This window comes from Tursiops truncatus, chromosome 17, assembly GCF_011762595.2.
Source record: "Tursiops truncatus isolate mTurTru1 chromosome 17, mTurTru1.mat.Y, whole genome shotgun sequence".
NCBI classification, from domain to species: Eukaryota; Metazoa; Chordata; class Mammalia; order Artiodactyla; family Delphinidae; genus Tursiops; species Tursiops truncatus.
Genome location: NC_047050.1, coordinates 53,880,994 through 53,899,580, shown reverse-complemented (window position 1 = coordinate 53,899,580; position 18,587 = coordinate 53,880,994). Strand labels below are relative to the sequence as shown.

The 18,587-nt window shown below is 33.7% G+C and overlaps 1 protein-coding gene across 3 annotated transcripts in view; it reads left to right on the top strand.

Annotated features, from left to right (window-relative positions):
- Positions 1-18,587, top strand: part of CSMD3 (CUB and Sushi multiple domains 3) — a 1,081,491-nt gene that overhangs the window by 342,113 nt on the left and 720,791 nt on the right. For all 3 annotated transcript variants that reach the window (XM_033843074.1, XM_019931944.2, XM_019931943.2), the window contains exon 6: positions 8,078-8,190. In XM_033843074.1, the coding sequence (XP_033698965.1) occupies positions 8,078-8,190 (113 nt within the window). The remainder of the gene's footprint in view (positions 1-8,077; positions 8,191-18,587) is intronic.

Genomic DNA, 18,587 nt, shown 5'->3' with positions numbered 1-18,587 from the left:
TCCATATCAATAAAAGTATTCATTTACCAAGAACAGTGAGTTCAATTTAAAGAAATCCCTATCAACTCATTAAAATAATCCCCTTAACAGGTAAACATGGCTGAGATTTTTCTTTAGTGATTCCATAATAGGAAAATCAAAGTGTTTGAAGATGTGTTGACAAAATGCATATTACTATTTAGTTCATTACTTCAGCTATCAAACAAAATGAGCAGTTTTATTAAAAAAAAAAAAGTTTCACATCCTAGATACTCAGCCTTGGAGTACTTAATTCTGTTCACTCCTCTGCATCTAAGAGTAGTAGTTTTGAAGTAGTTATTATATAGGTATGTAGGAGGATACAATTTTTAAAAACTTTCTATTTTAGTTATGAAATATTGGATTCTTGGTTGTCATACGTATTTTTTTTCATCTTTATTAACATTACTTATAACTGAAAATTCTCTTATGGCTATTTCTAATGAAATTATTTATTGATAACTTCATTGTGTCTTTTCTAATTTATGATTTGAGTAATAGTACATGATAATTATATGGCCAAAATTATAGTTCCATTAATATTTATGAATTATTATAGATCCATGTTCTGGTAACTTTTAGATTATAGAGAATCTTAACTTTGTTGTCACAGAAGGCCTGATGGATGTACATATTTTTGACTGAAACAGAAGACCTAAATTTTCTTTTTAAATTATAAATTGATGTTAAAGTTTCTATTCAATTGAATTTTAAGAAATTCATTTAAATTGGATTCTATACTACTCTGCAGTTCTAAGATAGATTGGTGATCAAGATAGACAAGGTCTCTGCTTGCATGGATCTGGTACTCTAAAGGAAGGGCTTCTAAAATTACTAAATTAGTAAATAAAAGAACCAGCTCAAAAACTGAAAAAAATGTGAATATTAAGGTAGCATCATGTGCTAGAGTGGGGAGGGCCTGATATGGATCAACCTAGTACAGTCACATGAGGAATAAACTCTTGATTGAATAATGAAAGATGAGGTTAGGTAACCAGAGGACCATCTGGAGAAATGGCATTCAAAACTTAGCAAATGTTAAGTGCAAAGGCCCTGTGGTGGCAAAGAATTTCCCATGTTTAAGGAAAAAGAAATGTCAGTGTGGCTAGAATGTACTAAAGGTAAAGTTGCTTCGTGTGAGATGAGCCAGGAGGGTGGACAAGGACCGGAATTTCCAGGCTTTCTGAGGCCTGGGTAAAGAGTCCAAATTTAATTCAAGTTTAATGAAAAGTTAAGCATGGCAGTAATAAGTAGGTTGGAAAAAGAACAGTTTGGCTACTGGATAAGGAGCAGTTTGTAGGAATGCTCAGTAGAATCAAAAGAAGACCCTACTGCAGGGTCTATGTGAGACCATGGGGACCTGGCTATTATGATAAAAGCAGCAGTAAAAATAATGAACAAATTTAAGATGGATTTTAGAGGCAGAAGAAGATTTGCAAATGGATTGGGCTTCTGGGAGTGAGGAGAATAGAGAATTAAAAGATGACAATTAAATGTTTGAGCAACTCATGTGTGTTGGTGCCATTTGACGAATATTGAAGTATATTCGAGTATTGAAGAATAGAGGAAAAACATACTTGTGAAGGGGACATCAAAAATTCTGATTTAGACTTTAAGTTTGAGACACCTATTTGAAACGCAAGTGGGGATATTGAGTAGAAAATTTGGATATATTAGGTAGCATTGAAAAACAAGCAGCTCAGCAAAGTGGCCGAGCCAAGCAGTGGAGAGTTGTATGCTACCATGTGTCTGGCAGGCAGAACGCCTGGCAGCCAAACCTCATTCCCGTGAGAGTCGGAGAAGAGTCGCAGCTGTCAGGATGAGTCCTGGAAGCTGGTCTAGTTCTACACTGCCTCCGTGGCTCACGGTGTGAAGAAGAAGAAAGAAAAACAGGCTCAAGGTAGAGCCACTAGCCCCCAGGACAGCAAACCAAGACTTAATTGCAGTTTCAGCCTGTCTCAAGAACAGAATTTCTGGAATTGCTTATCAGCACTAGAGAGATTCTTTTCCATTATAGGTTATTAAAAGATATTGAATGTAGTTCCCTGTACTATACACCGTGTGGCTGACAGGGTCTTGGTGCTCTGGCCGGGTGTCAGGCCTGAGCCTCTGAGGTGGGAGAGCAGAGTGCAGGATATTGTTCCACCAGAGAGCTCCCTGCTCCTCATAATATCAAATGGCGAAAGCCCTCTCAGCGACCTCCATCTCAATGCTAACACCCAGCTCCACTCAACGAGCAGAAGTTTTAATTTAATAATATCCAACCTGTCAACCCTAACTACTTAATATACGTGAATAGTAGTTTATGCATACAAATGCATAAACACACATCCCTAAAATGTCAAAGATAATGTGGTTATAATGAATCTATCTGCAACCTATTTCAACAGAATTAGAAATGAAAAAGGAGAGGTAACAACTGACACCGAAGAAATACAAAGGATCATGAGAGATTACTACAAGAAACTATATGCCAATAAAATGGACAACCTGGAAGAAATGGACAAGTTCTTAGAAAAACACAACCTTCCAAGACTGAACCAGGAAGAAATGGAAAGTATGAACAGACTAATCACAAGTACTGAAATTGAAACTGTTATTAAAAAACTCCCAACAAACAGAAGTCTAGGACCAGATGGCTTCACAGACAAATTCTATCAAACATTTAGAGAATAGCTAACACCTGTCCTTCTCAAACTCTTCCAAAATATAGCAGAGGGAGGAACACTCCCAAACTCATTCTGTGAGGCCACCAAGTACCCTGATACCAAAATCAAAGATGTCACAAAAACAGAAAACTACAGGCCTTATCACTGATGAACATAGATGCAAAAATCCTCAACAAAATGATAGCAAACAGAATCCAACAGCACATTAAAAGGATCAGATACCATGATCAAGTGGGTTTTATCCCAGGAATGCAAAGATTCCTCAATATATGCAAATCAGTCAATGTGATACACCATATTAACAAACTGAACAATAAAAAACATATGATAATCTCAATAGATGCAGAAAAAGCTTTTGACAAAATTCAACACCTGTTTATGATAAAAACCCTGCAGAAAGTAGGCATAGAGGGAACTTACGTCAACATAATAAAGGCCATATATGACAGACCCACAGCCAACATCATTCTCAATGGTGAAAAAATGAAACCATTTCCACTAAGATCAGGAACAAGACAAGGCTGCCCACTCTCACCACTATTTTTCAACATAGTTTTGGAAGTTGTAGCCACAGCAATCAAAAAAGAAAAAGAAATAAAAGGAATCCAAATCAGTAAAGAAGTAAAGCTGTCACTATTTGCAGATGACATGATACTACATGTAGAGAATCCTAAAGATGCTACCAGAAAACTACTAGAGCTAATCAATGAATTTGGTAAAGTAGCAGGATACAGAATTAATGCACAGAAATCTCTCATTCCTATACACTAATGATGAAAAATCTGAAAGAGAAATTAAGGAAACATTCCCATTTACCATTGCAGCAAAAAGAATAAAATACCTAGAAATAAACTTACCTAAGCATACAAAAGACCTATATGCAGAAAACTATAAGACATTGATAAGAAATTAAAGATTATACAAACAGATGGAGAGATATACCATGTTCTTGGATTAGAAGAATCAACATTGTGAAAATGACTATACTACCCAAAGGAATCTATAGATTCAATGCAATCCCTATCAAGCTACCAATGGCATTTTTCACAGAACTAGAACAAAAAATTTCACAATTTGTATGGTAACACAAAACACCCCGAATAGCCAAAGGAATCTTGAGAAAGCAAAACGGAGCTGGAGGAATCAGGCTCCCAGACTTCAAACTATACTACAAATCTATAGTAGTCAAGACAGTATGGTACTGCCACAAAAACAGAAATATAGATCAATGGAACAGGATAGAAAACCCATAGATAAACCCATGCACATATGGTCATCTCAGATTTGATAAAGGAGGCAATAATGTACAATGGAGAATAGAGAGCTTCTTCAAAAAGTGGTGCTGGGAAAACTGGACAGCTACATGTAAAAGAATGAAATTAGAACACTCCCTAACACCATACACAAAAGTAAACTCAAAATGGTTTAAAGACCTAAATGTAAGGCCAGGCACTATAAAACTCTTAAGAGGAAAGCATAGGCAGAATACTCTATGACAGGAGTCAGGCAGGTGATTATTTGAAAAGTCATGGGTTTAGGTTTGACTGTCTATAGGTACTAAAGATGAGGTAAAACAGATCATTAGATTTGACTGATCTTAGGGAACTGGACAGATTGAAAAATAGATGTTAGAGCCACCAAAGATGACACCTGTTGTTGCAAATGCTAATTTTGAGAAAGTTGAGAACCAAAGTCAACAGATGACAGCAATGAGTACCTGTCAAGAGAGTTATAAACCAAAGGTGTAAGTTCATAGTAGTTCTAGGGACTTTTGAAAAAAATGGTAAAGACCTCTGGTTCTCTCAGGATTCTTACACTTGATTTTTTAAAAAATCTTGTAAGGGTTATGATCATATTCTCCAAGGTACTATCTGTAAAAGAAAACGTTGCATTTTTTTTTTTTTTTTTTTTTTTTTTTGCGGTACGCGGGCCTCTCACTGTTGTGGCCTCTCCCGTTGCGGAGCACAGGCTCCAGACGCGCAGGCTCAGCGGCCATGGCTCACGGGCCCAGCCGCTCCGCGGCATGTGGGATCTTCCCAGACCGGGGCACGAACCCTTGTCCCCTGCACCGGCAGGCGGACTCTCAACCACTGCGCCACCAGGGAAGCCCAATGTTGCATTATTTTTAAATATCAATTTATTATTTAGTTACTATTTCTGTGGAAAATGATGTAAATAAAAATAAATTTAGCAAAGATTAATTATGGCCAGTTACACTGTATTATTTTCAGTATTCTATATTGAATATGCAGTGAAATTTTATATCATTGTTAATTTACAGTGTTCATTCAAATTTATTAATTACACAAAAGCCATGTCTTAAACTCTTTTTGGGTACAAATAACTGTTGTAGGATACAGATTTATGACATTTATCATTATGATTATTTTCATTGATTTAATTCTCCTAAAATCTAGTATAGTAATTTGTGACATATAATCATGAGTATGGCTATTTCGAGTGTAAAATAGAGAAGGTAGTAGACCAATTGAAACCTCATTTCTAGACATTCTTTATCAGGTTACTCTTTTTTTTTTTTTTGGTACATCATTTGCCGCCTTCTGAAATTATCTCGCTCATTTGTTTATGTTACCTTCTTTATTTGTAAGACCACAGATCTTGTATGTGTTGTTTACAATTATATTTCCAACCCTTAGCATCAGTGTTTGTCATATAGTAAGTGCTCAATTAATAATCGTTGCGTATACTTAATCTTTTCAGTACTAAGGGGTGATTCTCACTGGCTTTATACTAGAATTAATCCATATTGCCTACCTTCAAATGACCATAGTAATGTCATATAGGATTAACAGTGATTTATATTTACGAAATATCTCCTTTAGTATTTAAGAAATTAATTATCTCAATTAATTAGTTTAATGGAATCTTTCTAGTTGGCACATCTTAGTCCTCCATTTCTCATACCTCCTGATAACATGTGAAATGTGTTGCAGATATATGTAACTTCATTTACTAGATTGCTCCATAAGCCACAAAGTCATACTGTGTAAATCATGTTTAAATAGTGAGCAATATTAAGTTACCACAGTCAGGAAGGTCCGTGTGATTCCCTTATAACCAGTGAAGCTATTTTCATTCTCTGGTGGCAAATGAGTCTTTGGTGCACTTGCTTTCTATTTCTAGTTCACTGTCTTGGCTTATCTACAGTTATGCTTCATGAGAATAAGCACTGAGGCTGTCAGGAATATCCTCTTAGTTCCACCTCTGTTAAATTGCCATTTTTGCTCCACCTAATGTACATTGTGTTTCCTAGCTGCTGCTTCTGTAACATCTTCAGTTCTATCTTTCTCAATTCCTGAAGGTGAATTCAGGTTAAAAACTATAGTTCCATAGTAGCTATTACTTGCTTTTATGACACTCTCTTACTCAAATTATCTTTGATGTTCCTGAGAAAGATGGAAAGTTTATCCTTTTCATTGTCTGTTTCATCTTCTTTCCTCTCACACTTTTCGTGATGTCCTTGTTGTGTTGCTTCTCATCTGTTGGATTTTTTAAGGACCGTTCTCCAAACTCTGTTCTTTAGTCTTTCACAACCATTCATATATTATACTCTCATTACATTTAGAAATGTGTGCAGCCTGTCAGAAATAATTTAAACTTTTCCTAATGGATGTTTATGCTCCTTGAATCGGGGAATTGAAGAGAATCAAATTGTAAATCAAAATCTGGCATAAAACATGCTACTGTACTGCAAATATAATTGTACCAAATCCAAGTTTTGTTTTTTTTTTTCATTGAATTGCTGTCTGAACCAAACCAACCAACAAGCAAACAAAAGTAAAGATAACCTGGATAACTGCATTTTCTGAAAGTAATGAAGTAAATTTTTAAAACATGAGTTTTAAAATTATACAGGTATGTTATATGTCTGTCTTTACTCAATTCAGATATGAAAAAAACAGCCGGCTTGACTAGTAAACAGTCACCCCTATGAAGAGAGGAAATAAGGCATTGATGGGGAAAAATTAAAGAAAATTCATTCCAAAGCTGGTGGAGAAATGAGAACTATACGGGATAGAACCCAACTTGTTCATGTTAGAATCCAAAAAAATTGGATTACACAGTAATGTTGCCAAGCCCATTCTATTCATTCATGGGCACAATGATAAAATAAATGTGAATTCATATTTTTATGCTATGGCAGGTGGTCATCTACTAAAAGTGATGGCTAGCTCCCAAATATCCTAGGAAAAGTGAGTTTTAGGAAATAAAGGAGGAGAATGTAAGATAAAGGGTTTTTGCATCACTGTGTCTACACCTGCTGATTACATGTGCAAGGATGGATATTCCAATCTCCCCTACCTGTCCCCTAGAATGAATGACTGCCAAGCACTGAGAGAAGAAATCACCTCCTCCAACACACACACTCACACACACACACACACACACACACACACACACACACACACACACACACACACCAGCTGTCTAGTTTGCCTTCCTATGAAGAAAAGTGTAAGCTTTGAAGAACAGGAAAGATATGTCATATACTGGTTATTAGGAAACCTTATTCTAAAACTGTCTTTCATGATGTAATAGTCTTTTGAGAGTATTTTACCTTGGCTTTATAACACACACCTAGTATTGAAATTGTTAGGTATGTAGGGGTGGTATTCCTTTGTTGAATTAAATCAGCAAAACTACTTTGCTGGAAATCTTCAAAAGATTAGAGAGCAAGAGAGTTATTTCATCTATTAATTGTGACCAGTATCTGGGGCATAGTTTAAAATTTTTGCTTTAAGGAGATTATGTAGTGCTACCTTTGTGACTAGATATGTGGTGACTATATATCCAAAGTACAGTCTGTTTTCTATCTATCAGTTGGAGCAGACCTCCAGAGCCTTATAGAAGTATGCATTATAATGAGAGCTAATCATTAAATGTACAATATTGTGAAATTACATTAAAATAGTGCTTGTTCTATGAATTGAAACTGTGAAATCTTCCATTGAATGTGAAATGCTGAAAATATGTTAAATGGAAAAAGTATATCAATTGCTTTAAAGTCTTTCTGTTTTGTAACTATACTGTATTGATACATACATGTGTTATGCTGTGACCAGCACTGTCAGCTCAGCAGCCATTATGGTTATTATTGTCTATTTTTGGAGAATCAAAATTATATGCAGTTTACAGTTGATTTTACTAATATATGCAAGCTGATTGGAATAGCTTATTTTGGAATTACACTATTCTATGATTGACTTCTCTATGCATAAAATAACTATTTCACTTGTGCTTAAAAAGTTAGCAAGGCAAAAAGTCACGAATATTGTATACAAGTAGACATTTTGGGGGGTCCCAATTCAGTGAAAATGTTTACTACTTAAAAGCTTTTTAAATTTTTTTTGTTGTCTTCTGTAATTCAGGTTATCTGGAATGAATATACCACCACCAATTATCAGCAACAAAAACTGGCTCAGACTGCATTTTGTTACAGACAGCAATCACCGATACCGTGGATTTAGTGCTCCATATCAAGGTATATTTAATGAATACCTCTGCCTCTTTTGATGTGTAAAATGATTTTGGTATACACAACTGCATTTTATCATAGAGGCAAAATATCTTTGGCATTACCCCATGGTAATTTGAATAAGCAAAAATGGTCATTTTCTTGCTGAGGCAATATTGTGATCATAACTAAATTACAGTATAAAAGTTAGTTGAGTTTTGTAGTACACTGTCCAGAATAAAGAATATTGTTAACCTCTAAAAGGTAATGTGTAATAGGTGTAATATTTACCTTTAATAAAGTGCTTCCGTAGTTGAACATACTACCTAAATATGTACCACAAAACACTTCAGAAAACTGCGGTTGTAAATAGGCTCTTCATCAGTTGAAATCCATTTCCATATACAGTGTTTTTGCAAATGTTACTTTCATTAACTTCGTTAGTATTATTATTTACAGGTATAAGTTTTGAATAAGTGAGATATAGTATTTGATATATTAACTTGAAAAAACTCTTTGTTTAGAATTTGATTATTATGAAGATGGAGTATTAATAAAAATGTAGGTTCTACAATGTTTAGTAATATTATGTGGGTTTGGTGCACTTATTCTCAGACTACTTGTGTTAATAATTCATTTCATTCTTAGCAGTATATTAGCTACTGTTCAGAGAATAGTGAATATTGCCACAGTTAAATATTTCCATTTATGTTTTTTTTAGTGCTTTCCTTTTTAATAATCTTCAGCTGAAGCACTTTGTAAATTGAATATGATGACTTCAGGCAGCTTATAGTTAATACCTAAAATAGTATTAGACTACATATTGTTTTCTGGAATACAAATTTCAACAATTTATACTTTGGAGACCAGTAACCTTTCTACAGATGCCCTATCGATACGTTTCTCACAGTAATAGCAACAGATTATTGTGATTGTATTTGTAAGATTGTATTGGGTATCACTGTAATAAAAATTCCTAAGATTGTAACTTAAAAGTGAAGATTTTAGACAAAGTCCACTGTAGAAAAACCTATAATTTCTATTTGTAAAGTAGTTAATTCGAATGGAAAAATGAATGCAAATTTGCTTTTAAAGCTATGCATTGTATTAACATCTCTCATGATAGAATATATTGTCTATCATATCTGTTATCATCATAAAACATTATATTTTAAAAGTAAAATGTTTATAAAGAAATTTATTTTCCTTTATTTTATTAAAAATAACTGGGCATAGTAACTCGAATCTTACCAGTTTCAACCAGTGTCACTTTTAAATTTGCAATTATATTTTACTGAGTTTCCATGTAAATTTCTAAAATTTTTGTGTAGTTCAGAAATAGGAATTTTTATTGAAAATAATTAGCTGTTGTAGAGCCTCTTTATCTCTGGGTTCACCCCTTTCCTTGTGGAGTTTTCCACTCACATAATTTTATGGCTCTGATTCCCTCTTCAATGAATTAAGGCAGATGGCATGGCAGAAATTCAAAAGACTATCATCTTTGATCATGTGGTGATCCTTTCTGTTTGATTCATGGAATCTTTCAGTAAGATGTCTTCTACTCTTTATCTGAATAGAAATAAAGTAGCACTTATTTTATATTTAAATGTACAGCCTGGAGAGAAAAAAACAAACATAGGTCTCTTATCTTAAAAAATAAAATGGTATTTTGTTTGTTTTATGCAGTATGGTTTCATGAAACTGGTATCTTTAGATATAGGTTGTTTTGCATTATAAGACAGTAGTACAAAGCTGCTAGTAGATTTGTGTGCTTAGTTATCATTTTCAGTATTCTACTCACTAATCTTAAATTGACTTTTATAGTATTTTCAAGATGCAGTTTGATTTTCCTGCATTGCCTGTCTGGTTTTAGCACTGAAGAATAACATATCAATGAATTTACTGTAGTAAAATAGAAAGGAAGTGTTTTATGGGGTATGAATTATTTCTATTTTCAGCAGGAAAAGGAGCTCAAAAGAGGATAATTTTTGGTGTAATCTGTATCTTCACACTGTAGAGGGAATAAAGTGGCCTGAGAAAGTGTAAGCTATAATTTTATAATAAAATCAAGGAAAAGTTTTAATATAAAAACACACCTTTGCACTGTATCCTTTCAAAACTTGCCAGATTCAGGCTTGATTTCTCTAATTGCATTATCTCCAAATAATATTTTACCTAAACATAAGCTCAGTTGGAAAAGCAGTTCTTGAAACTATAAGCAAAGAAATTTGATTAACAAAAACTCTACTAGGCTAACTTAAATAGCTATAAAATTCATAATTCTGACATGCTGAATACATGCCCTGGCATGAACTGATAATCCTGCTTTTTAGATTGTTCTATGCTACCATATAATTTCAGTGGTGTCTAAATTATAACTAATTCAAGATAGAAAATTTTGTAGAATATACTATTCAAAAGTCACAGCCAAGTCTCCATGTAGCACAGCTTCCTAATAACTCAAATACTTATTGAGTACTCAGTAATTATTATTGATTTATCTAGTCTTTTGAGTTCATTTTTAATGTTCTGAGTTTCCAAAGATTGATGACTTTCCCCATAGCATTTCTGTTTAATCTGTATTCTTTATAAAATACCGTGAAAATTAACTGTAAACTCCTAAGGATTCCTAAATACCATTAGCTATTTCTTATGGCTTGTCCCTTAATTGATCCTTAATTGATGGAGTAGGCACATAGACACAGCAACATGCTTTCCTCCATAGGACCTCCTTTCAGTTGTGTTATAGGCTGGCTTATTTTTTTAGATATAATAACTTAAATCAGGTTAAGTAGAGGTTGAGGATAACACATTAACAAATATAGTATGTTCTGACTCAAAAGTACTGAGAAAAATCATGATTTAAATGAAATGACTTTGATACAGAATATGTTTTCCCTCCCCCAGATCCCACATTGAAAATATTCACATGTATCTAAAATAAATAAAGCAGCTCCTGCCCCCACCAAGTTTATTTATACTGGAAATCTCTTCTTTTAAAACTCTATTCTTATCTCTTCTATGCTTTAAAATTTTTCAATTCTCCCCCAAAGAAAATCACTTCAATGTCATTTTACTATATTAGTCTTTGATTTTAAATGAGATTCCTACATTCAAGTTCCATTAAGTCTCTTCTAATGAGAACTTGAATAGTGCTACTTCACACATAAATAGTATAACTTTTCATTAATTGTGGTATTTGGAAGTTCCCTATTTATTGAAATCCCTATATTATTGTCACTTGATCTTTATTATAAACCTAAAATCTATTATTTTCCATTTACATGAATAATTGATCAAGTTTTCTTAATTTCTAAATTGGAAGGAGATTTTCAGATGACAACTGTCCAATAGAGAAAATTTTACCTTTAGATCGTGTTTATTAAAAAGTATTATTTTTATCCATAAAGATCAGTTATTCAAGTGTGAAAATATTACATTTTTCATTTTAAGTTATTCAGCATATCATACATTTTTAATGTGCAAAGATACTACAGCTGTAGTTATTTATAAAATTGTTTTTGACATGTAAGTTTAGGAATTACAGCATTTAATTGATTCCAAATATCTAAGTATATGAATTTTCCTATATTATAGATTAAGCTTTCTAAATCCTTATAGATTTTATCACATTTTGATTTTTCTCTTATCTTTCATAATTTTGTTGATATGATTCTTATGCAGGTTAACATTTTAGAGACAGTTGCAATTTAACAAAGGTATGTCAATAGTAATACAGTGTATTTTCAATTTATGTAGAAAAATATTTCACATAGGGTCTAAAAGAGATTATCATTTTAGGATCAGCTGTGCCTCTTTTTGGTAAGAAAAACATTTAATGGACAAAACTTTCAAATCGTATTGAAAATTCACTGTCATAAACCCCAGTTACACAGAGGCCCTTGCTTGACATTTTAGACGCACATAATTTAAGTGGGAAATAACTTCAGACTAGTTACTCTGTTTTTTACAGTTGGAAATGTTTTGACATAAACGTGTGTGCACTGTTACTGAACAAAAATAAATAAGATTATCAGGGATGCAACGTAATATAGTGGGAAAGAATAGGATTTGGGGGTCAGAAGATGAGCGTTGAACTGCGAAGTTACTAACTGCTGTCTAAGTTGTCTTGAGCCTTGGTTTCCCAAAGAGTAAAAATAGTCACAGTGGCTAGACATGTTATTGTTGTGCAAATCAAAAGGCATTAAGATTTCTTATAGTAAAATTCAGACATGCAGTCAGTAAAGATGCTGTTTTATGAAAGAGACAATCAACCATATGCAATGAGTGAGAAACACACTGTCTAACAATGAGGTACAAATAGTTAAAAAATTGTGACCAAACATAACATTTAAATCCAGGAATCACAATTAAAAGGAAAATGTGGGCTTCCCTGGTGGCGCAGTGGTTGAGAGTCCGCATGCCGACGCAGGGGACACGGGTTCGTGCCCCGGTCCGGGAAGATCCCACATGCCGCGGGGCGGCTGGGCCCGTTAGCCATGGCCGCTGAGCCTGCGCGTCCGGAGCCTGTGCTCCGCAACGGGAGAGGCCACAACAGTGAGAGGCCCGCATACCACAAAAAAAAAAAAAAAAAAAAAAGGAAAATGTTAGGTTTTGTATTTCTCACTGTCACAAATGAGGGTGTCCATATTTCTCCAGGAAAAAAGCACTTATCCTTAGAACCGAAATTTAAAATAGGATTTTTGTTAGAACTGTAACTGAGAAACAGTTTCCTCTGTATAGCAGAATTTTAAAAATCACAAATAAAATCCAAGTTTAAAAATAGAGCACAGCATCAAAGCAATCTGTTTAATTACAGTTTTTTCTAATTTTGTTTAGACACCGTTTTGTTTCTTATTGTACCTCATATTTACATTGTTTAAAAAAAGGGAGGGAATCATATTTCACTATCTAATCATGAAATCTCTCCTGTAATTTTATAACTATCAATGTGAGTCATGTTTATGATTTCACAGTTGTAGGTGGGAGTGTGATATAATAAGAGAAGATCAAACTTTTTGGTTTGGACAGTTTAGGTATAGTTTACTTTCATGGGAATGTAGCACATGGCCCAATGGGCTATTTCTGATAAAGACAGTGGACACAGCTTTGTCAGCACAGTTTAAGAAATATTCAGTGAATATATGCATATATATAATAGAAGGTATTATTATTTTTTTAATTAATTAATTAATTAATTATGGCTGCGTTGGGTCTTCGTTGCTGTGCACGGGCTTTCTCTAGTTGCAGCGAACGGGGGCTACTCTTCGTTGTGGCGTGCAGTCTTCTCATTGCAGTGGCTTCTCTTGTTGCAGAGCACAGGCTCTAGGCACGTGGGCTCAGTAGCTGTGGGACACGGGCTCTAGAGCACAGGCTCAGTATCTGTGGCGCACGGGCCTAGTTGCTCTGAGGTATGTGGGATCTTCCCGGACCAGGGATCGAACCCGTGTCCCCTGCATTGGCAGGATTATTCTTGACCACTGCACCACCAGGGAAGTCCCTATTATTTAAATTTTAATTGAGTACATTTTGGGGGAAAATTCATAAGCAAATTTGAATCCTTATCTCAAAATAATCCCCTTTTCATACATGGACAAACTGCAGTATTTTAAGCTTATAAAGTAAGCTAGTTATTTTCATTTACTGAGTTTTAAGAGGATAGGAGGTTGAGTTCTATTGGCCTGTAGTGTTTGAAAATAATTCCTAATCTTGTACTTTATTTCCTTTTGATTTTAATAACAATATAACCTTTTTATCTTTAAGTATCCTTTAATGCTAAATAATTACTTTATCTTGAAATACTTAAACATTTTTGTGGGATTAAAAAAAAATAACTTCTTTTACTTTTGTCTTTATAAATCTATCTGGTCTATGAGATTCATCAACTTAACTAGTATAATGTCTACACAACCGATAGAGATAATTAAAAGAAGATATTTAGTAATCAAAATGGTCTAAGAGTAACCATTGGTCTATCTAAAGCAACCATTAAAAACTCCCTGATATTTTTAGTTTTTTAAGGAACCTCCATACTATTCTCCATAGTGGCTGTATCAATTTACATTCCCACCAACTGTGCAAGAGAGTTCCCTTTTCTCCACACCCTCTCCAGCATTTATTGTTTGCAGATTTTTTGATGATGGCCATTCTGACCGGTGTGAAGTGATAGACTCTGTCATACAGAGTGAAGTAAGTCAGAAAGAAAAACAAATACCATATGCTAACACATATATATGGAATCTAAAAAAATATGGTTCTGATGAACCTAGGGGCAGGGCAGGAATAAAGATGCAGATGTAGAGAATAGATTTGAGGACATGGGGTGGGGGAAGGGTAAGCTGGAACGAAGTGAGAGAGTAGCATGGACATATATACACTACCAAATGTAAAATAGATAGCTAGTGGGAAGCAGCCACATAGCACAGGGAGATCAGCTCGGTGCTTTGTGACCACCTAGAGGGGTGGGATAGGGAGGGTAGGAGGGAGACACAAGAGGGAGGAGATATGAGGATATATGTATATGTATAGCCGGTTCACTTTGTTATACAGCAGAAACTAACACACCATTGTAAAGCAATTATATTCCAATAAAGATGTTAAAAAAATGAATAAATAAATAAATAGGGTAGCTACCAGGAAAAAAAAAAAAAACTCTTTGATAGCATTTTCTTGTGTGATGTAAATGTATATTTCATAGTTGTGCAAATATAAAATTTAAGGCCTTTTATCATATTAGTTGATAATGATGTTAGAATTAAATTCTTCCATAGCTAACTATATTTATATTTTCATTCCAATCCTTAAAATTTATTTTCCAGTCTTATATATCTCCCAGCCCAAAATTTTGTTCGTAAATTGTGGATATGTTTAACAGTAACTGGGTAGTTATCATTTCATTTCAAATGAAATTTGAAGTATGTAAAGAAATAGTCACATAAATCAACATATTAAATAGTGGATTGAGATTCTGTTATAAAAATTTCATTATTTTCTGAGGAATTGAATCAGTCTCCATAACCTTGATACTTGAGGGACTCTGACTTATAGTCAAAAAGGAAAATATTATAGATTGTTACTTAAAAAAAGGTCTATAATGCTTACATTTGCTAAGTGTTCTTTCTTAATGTGTTTAATTAATATATATAAACCCATTACTGCTATATCTTAAAAAGTGAAAGGCAAATTGTATTAACCTTATTTTAAAATCTCATGGAATTTGTGAAAATCAAGAAATATCTTAGTAAAATAAACGTGATTTAGATTACTTTCTTCAAATACAGCAACTACTATTAACAGGAGATAATTGATCAAATATCCAGTTTTAATATAGATCATTTAAAACATCTAGTAGGTTTAAAATGTAGTACTTGATGAATATAAAACTGAAAAAAAATATTTTTGTTTATTATTTTAATTTGGATCACACATGCCTACTGGTGATGGAATAAACTTAAAATTTGACAGTCTCTTCTGGGATAAAAGTCTCTTTTGTGTTAACTTAGCTTCCTTGGGGCAAACGTTCAAACTTTCAGGGCTTAGGTCACCTCCTTCCTTTTTAAAGAAAGCTTCTAGTTATAAGTGATATTCTATGAGGCCTAATAGTAATGGGGTGAAACCTACTAGTTATATGTAAACCGTTGTTCTCATTCATGAAAATTAGCTGGTTTCAGTGGAGACACCATTTCTTGGTACCTGAGAATCCTGTAGACATCACTGCTGGTGTCCACAAGGCAACTTATAGTTTGCAGTTTTAGCATCGTCAGTGGTGCACCTTTCTGACTCGACTCCATGATACTTTTTGCTGGGTCTTCCATTCACTCTTTAGCTAGAACTCTTTAAACCACATATTCTACAATAAATTTTATTTTTCTCTTACCATCATAGCCCCATGACAGGTTCCTGGCTCTCTGTTAACTCACTCATATGTGTCTGCCACCCAAAACCCATCCTTCAACAAAATGCAAAACTGCCATCTTGGACATATATTATTCTTGATGCTCTACTGAATGTGGGTATGTATTTAAGGTGCTTACATTTTTCCATAAATCAATGCTGTGAGACTTCAGAATTAATTCCTTTAGCAAATGGGGTTTAACAAATCTATATAAAAGTTTGTACTGTCCCTCACTAACCTAAAACCTCCATGAGAGTTTTTATATGAAGGTGCAGCTTAGACTTCTCGTTACTATCAGATGGTGGGAGAACTTTTCTCTTGTCATGTCCTGAGTTTTCACTAATCATGACTTTTTGTAAAGCTCTATTAACTTAGTCTTCCAGGCTTGCCTTTTGATCTGAAAAAGGAACTGTTTGAAATTTATATTCCATAATCTCTCTCAATATAGCATGACTCTCAAGATTAATATCTGGGTTGGACTTTAAAAAATGTAATTTTCAGTCAAGGTTGTACAAGAACTCTCCCAAATTAGAGGAATCCAAGGTAATCAAAGAATAAGGGAAGTCCACAGAATCAAGATTAATAGTAACAAGAAAAAACAAATGTTTAAGATGTTCAAAACATCCTACCTTTTATTAAGTGAGAAACTGATATCCTCAAGGAAATATACATATTATGTTTCCTACATAAGCCTAAAATCTATTCTGTATTGATTTAATAATGTTCAACATTATTGAACATTTACAGCTGCAGTTATTTTTTTAAATACATTGTCTACAATATTTACTGTCTTCATTATCCCAACTAACTTTGGGTTAGCACTTTCCTTTCAGTTAATGTGATTTCTATCCAATACTTTAAATTACTATAATGTAATGAATTAATGAATAATACTTTTTTAGTCTCTACTTGTATGAATTTCTTGTATTTTCAAGTATACAAAAAATTAACATGAAGTATTACAAAAAATTGCCATTGTTTTATTAGTTTTTTCTTTTTTTGCCATTCTTTTATGGTGGTACCTCATGGTGATTCAATACTATTCCATTTAGCATTCATTTGTATATGAATATATATGATAGGGTTTTACTCACAATAAGGAGTCTTAAATGTTCACATTTACTATCTCTAGTGAGGGCAGTTTTGTTACATCACCTAAAGAATAGCACATAACAAAAAATAATTGATGAATTAGTGTTTAATAAACAAAATTCACTGTCTTATAATTCTGTTGAGATGACAAATATATTGAACAAGTAATTTTACTTTTAGTAATGATTCAATAATTGCTCAAAATGACCTCCAAAGGGCTTCAATCAAGCACAGCAGGTACAAGTAGTCAAAAACACTGTATGTGATTGATTCCTCCATATTGGTATGAAAATGGAGTTTGAGACAATAAGCCTATAGACTTTAATTATTACATTTATTTCATAGGCAGTTTTACCATGCCATTTGAAAATGACATCATGAAATTAAAATCCCTAGACTCTTAAATTCAAATTCAAAGATACCCAGAAATAGCTAAAGGCAATTTAGGAAAAGTTTGTTTAAATGACAAAGATATTATTAACCTAGGATTTTCCTGAAGTTTAGAGTTGTATGGTAATAGTTATGCGGAGGTCAATTTTTTTTTTTTTAACATCTTTATTGGAGTATAATTGCTTTACAATGGTTTGTTAGTTTCTGCTGTATGACAAAGCAGATCAGCCAATTTTGTGGCCCAAAATGCTTTGGAAGCACTGGGTTAAACAAATTTAAACTGAATTATTTTATTTAAGCAGATAAGCCCTTTTAGCATATTTTGGAACTATGACTCCTCGGGACACATTTTGGGAAATGATCCTATAAGTTATGATAGAAAGGATTGACTTTATCTGTCAATAAATTTACCATTACTTAGCCTGTTCTTTTCTTCAGTTATTTAATTAACTTGTTATAAATAAGGCAGGCCAATTGCTAATGTTGTTTAATTAAACTAAAATGATTTTTTAAATTAAAGCTCCCATTAGAGATGTATTATAGCACATTTATTTATTTGTTTATTTACCTATCCATCCGATTTTGTTCAACAAAAATATTACTGAGCACTTACTCTGTACCAGACACTGCACTAGGCTCTGATATTACACAATCCCTGAATTAAGAGAGTTTTTTGTCTAGTATGTAAATGATGAGTAAATATTCCACTAAGAGAAAAATAATTTCTGAAGTATTATAATTAAGAAAATGTGAGTGCATGTGGGGAGTGAAGGAGAATGCATGGTCCAGGAAAGCTTTCAGACTTGTGTCTCAAGGATGCAGAGTAGTTTTCCGTTAGAATGGACACGTGATAACTACGTGATATAAAACTGTGTTAGTCCACTATGGCTCTACAGATAATTAAAATATTGAAATAGTATTGATTGGTAAATAGCCACTCCCACTAGGCCCAGAGTACCTGCACTGCCTTCCTGACTCCTGAACTGCCGTATCTCCTTCAGGACCCCCTCGATTGTCCTATAATACAGCAAATGGCTAATTGCTGGCA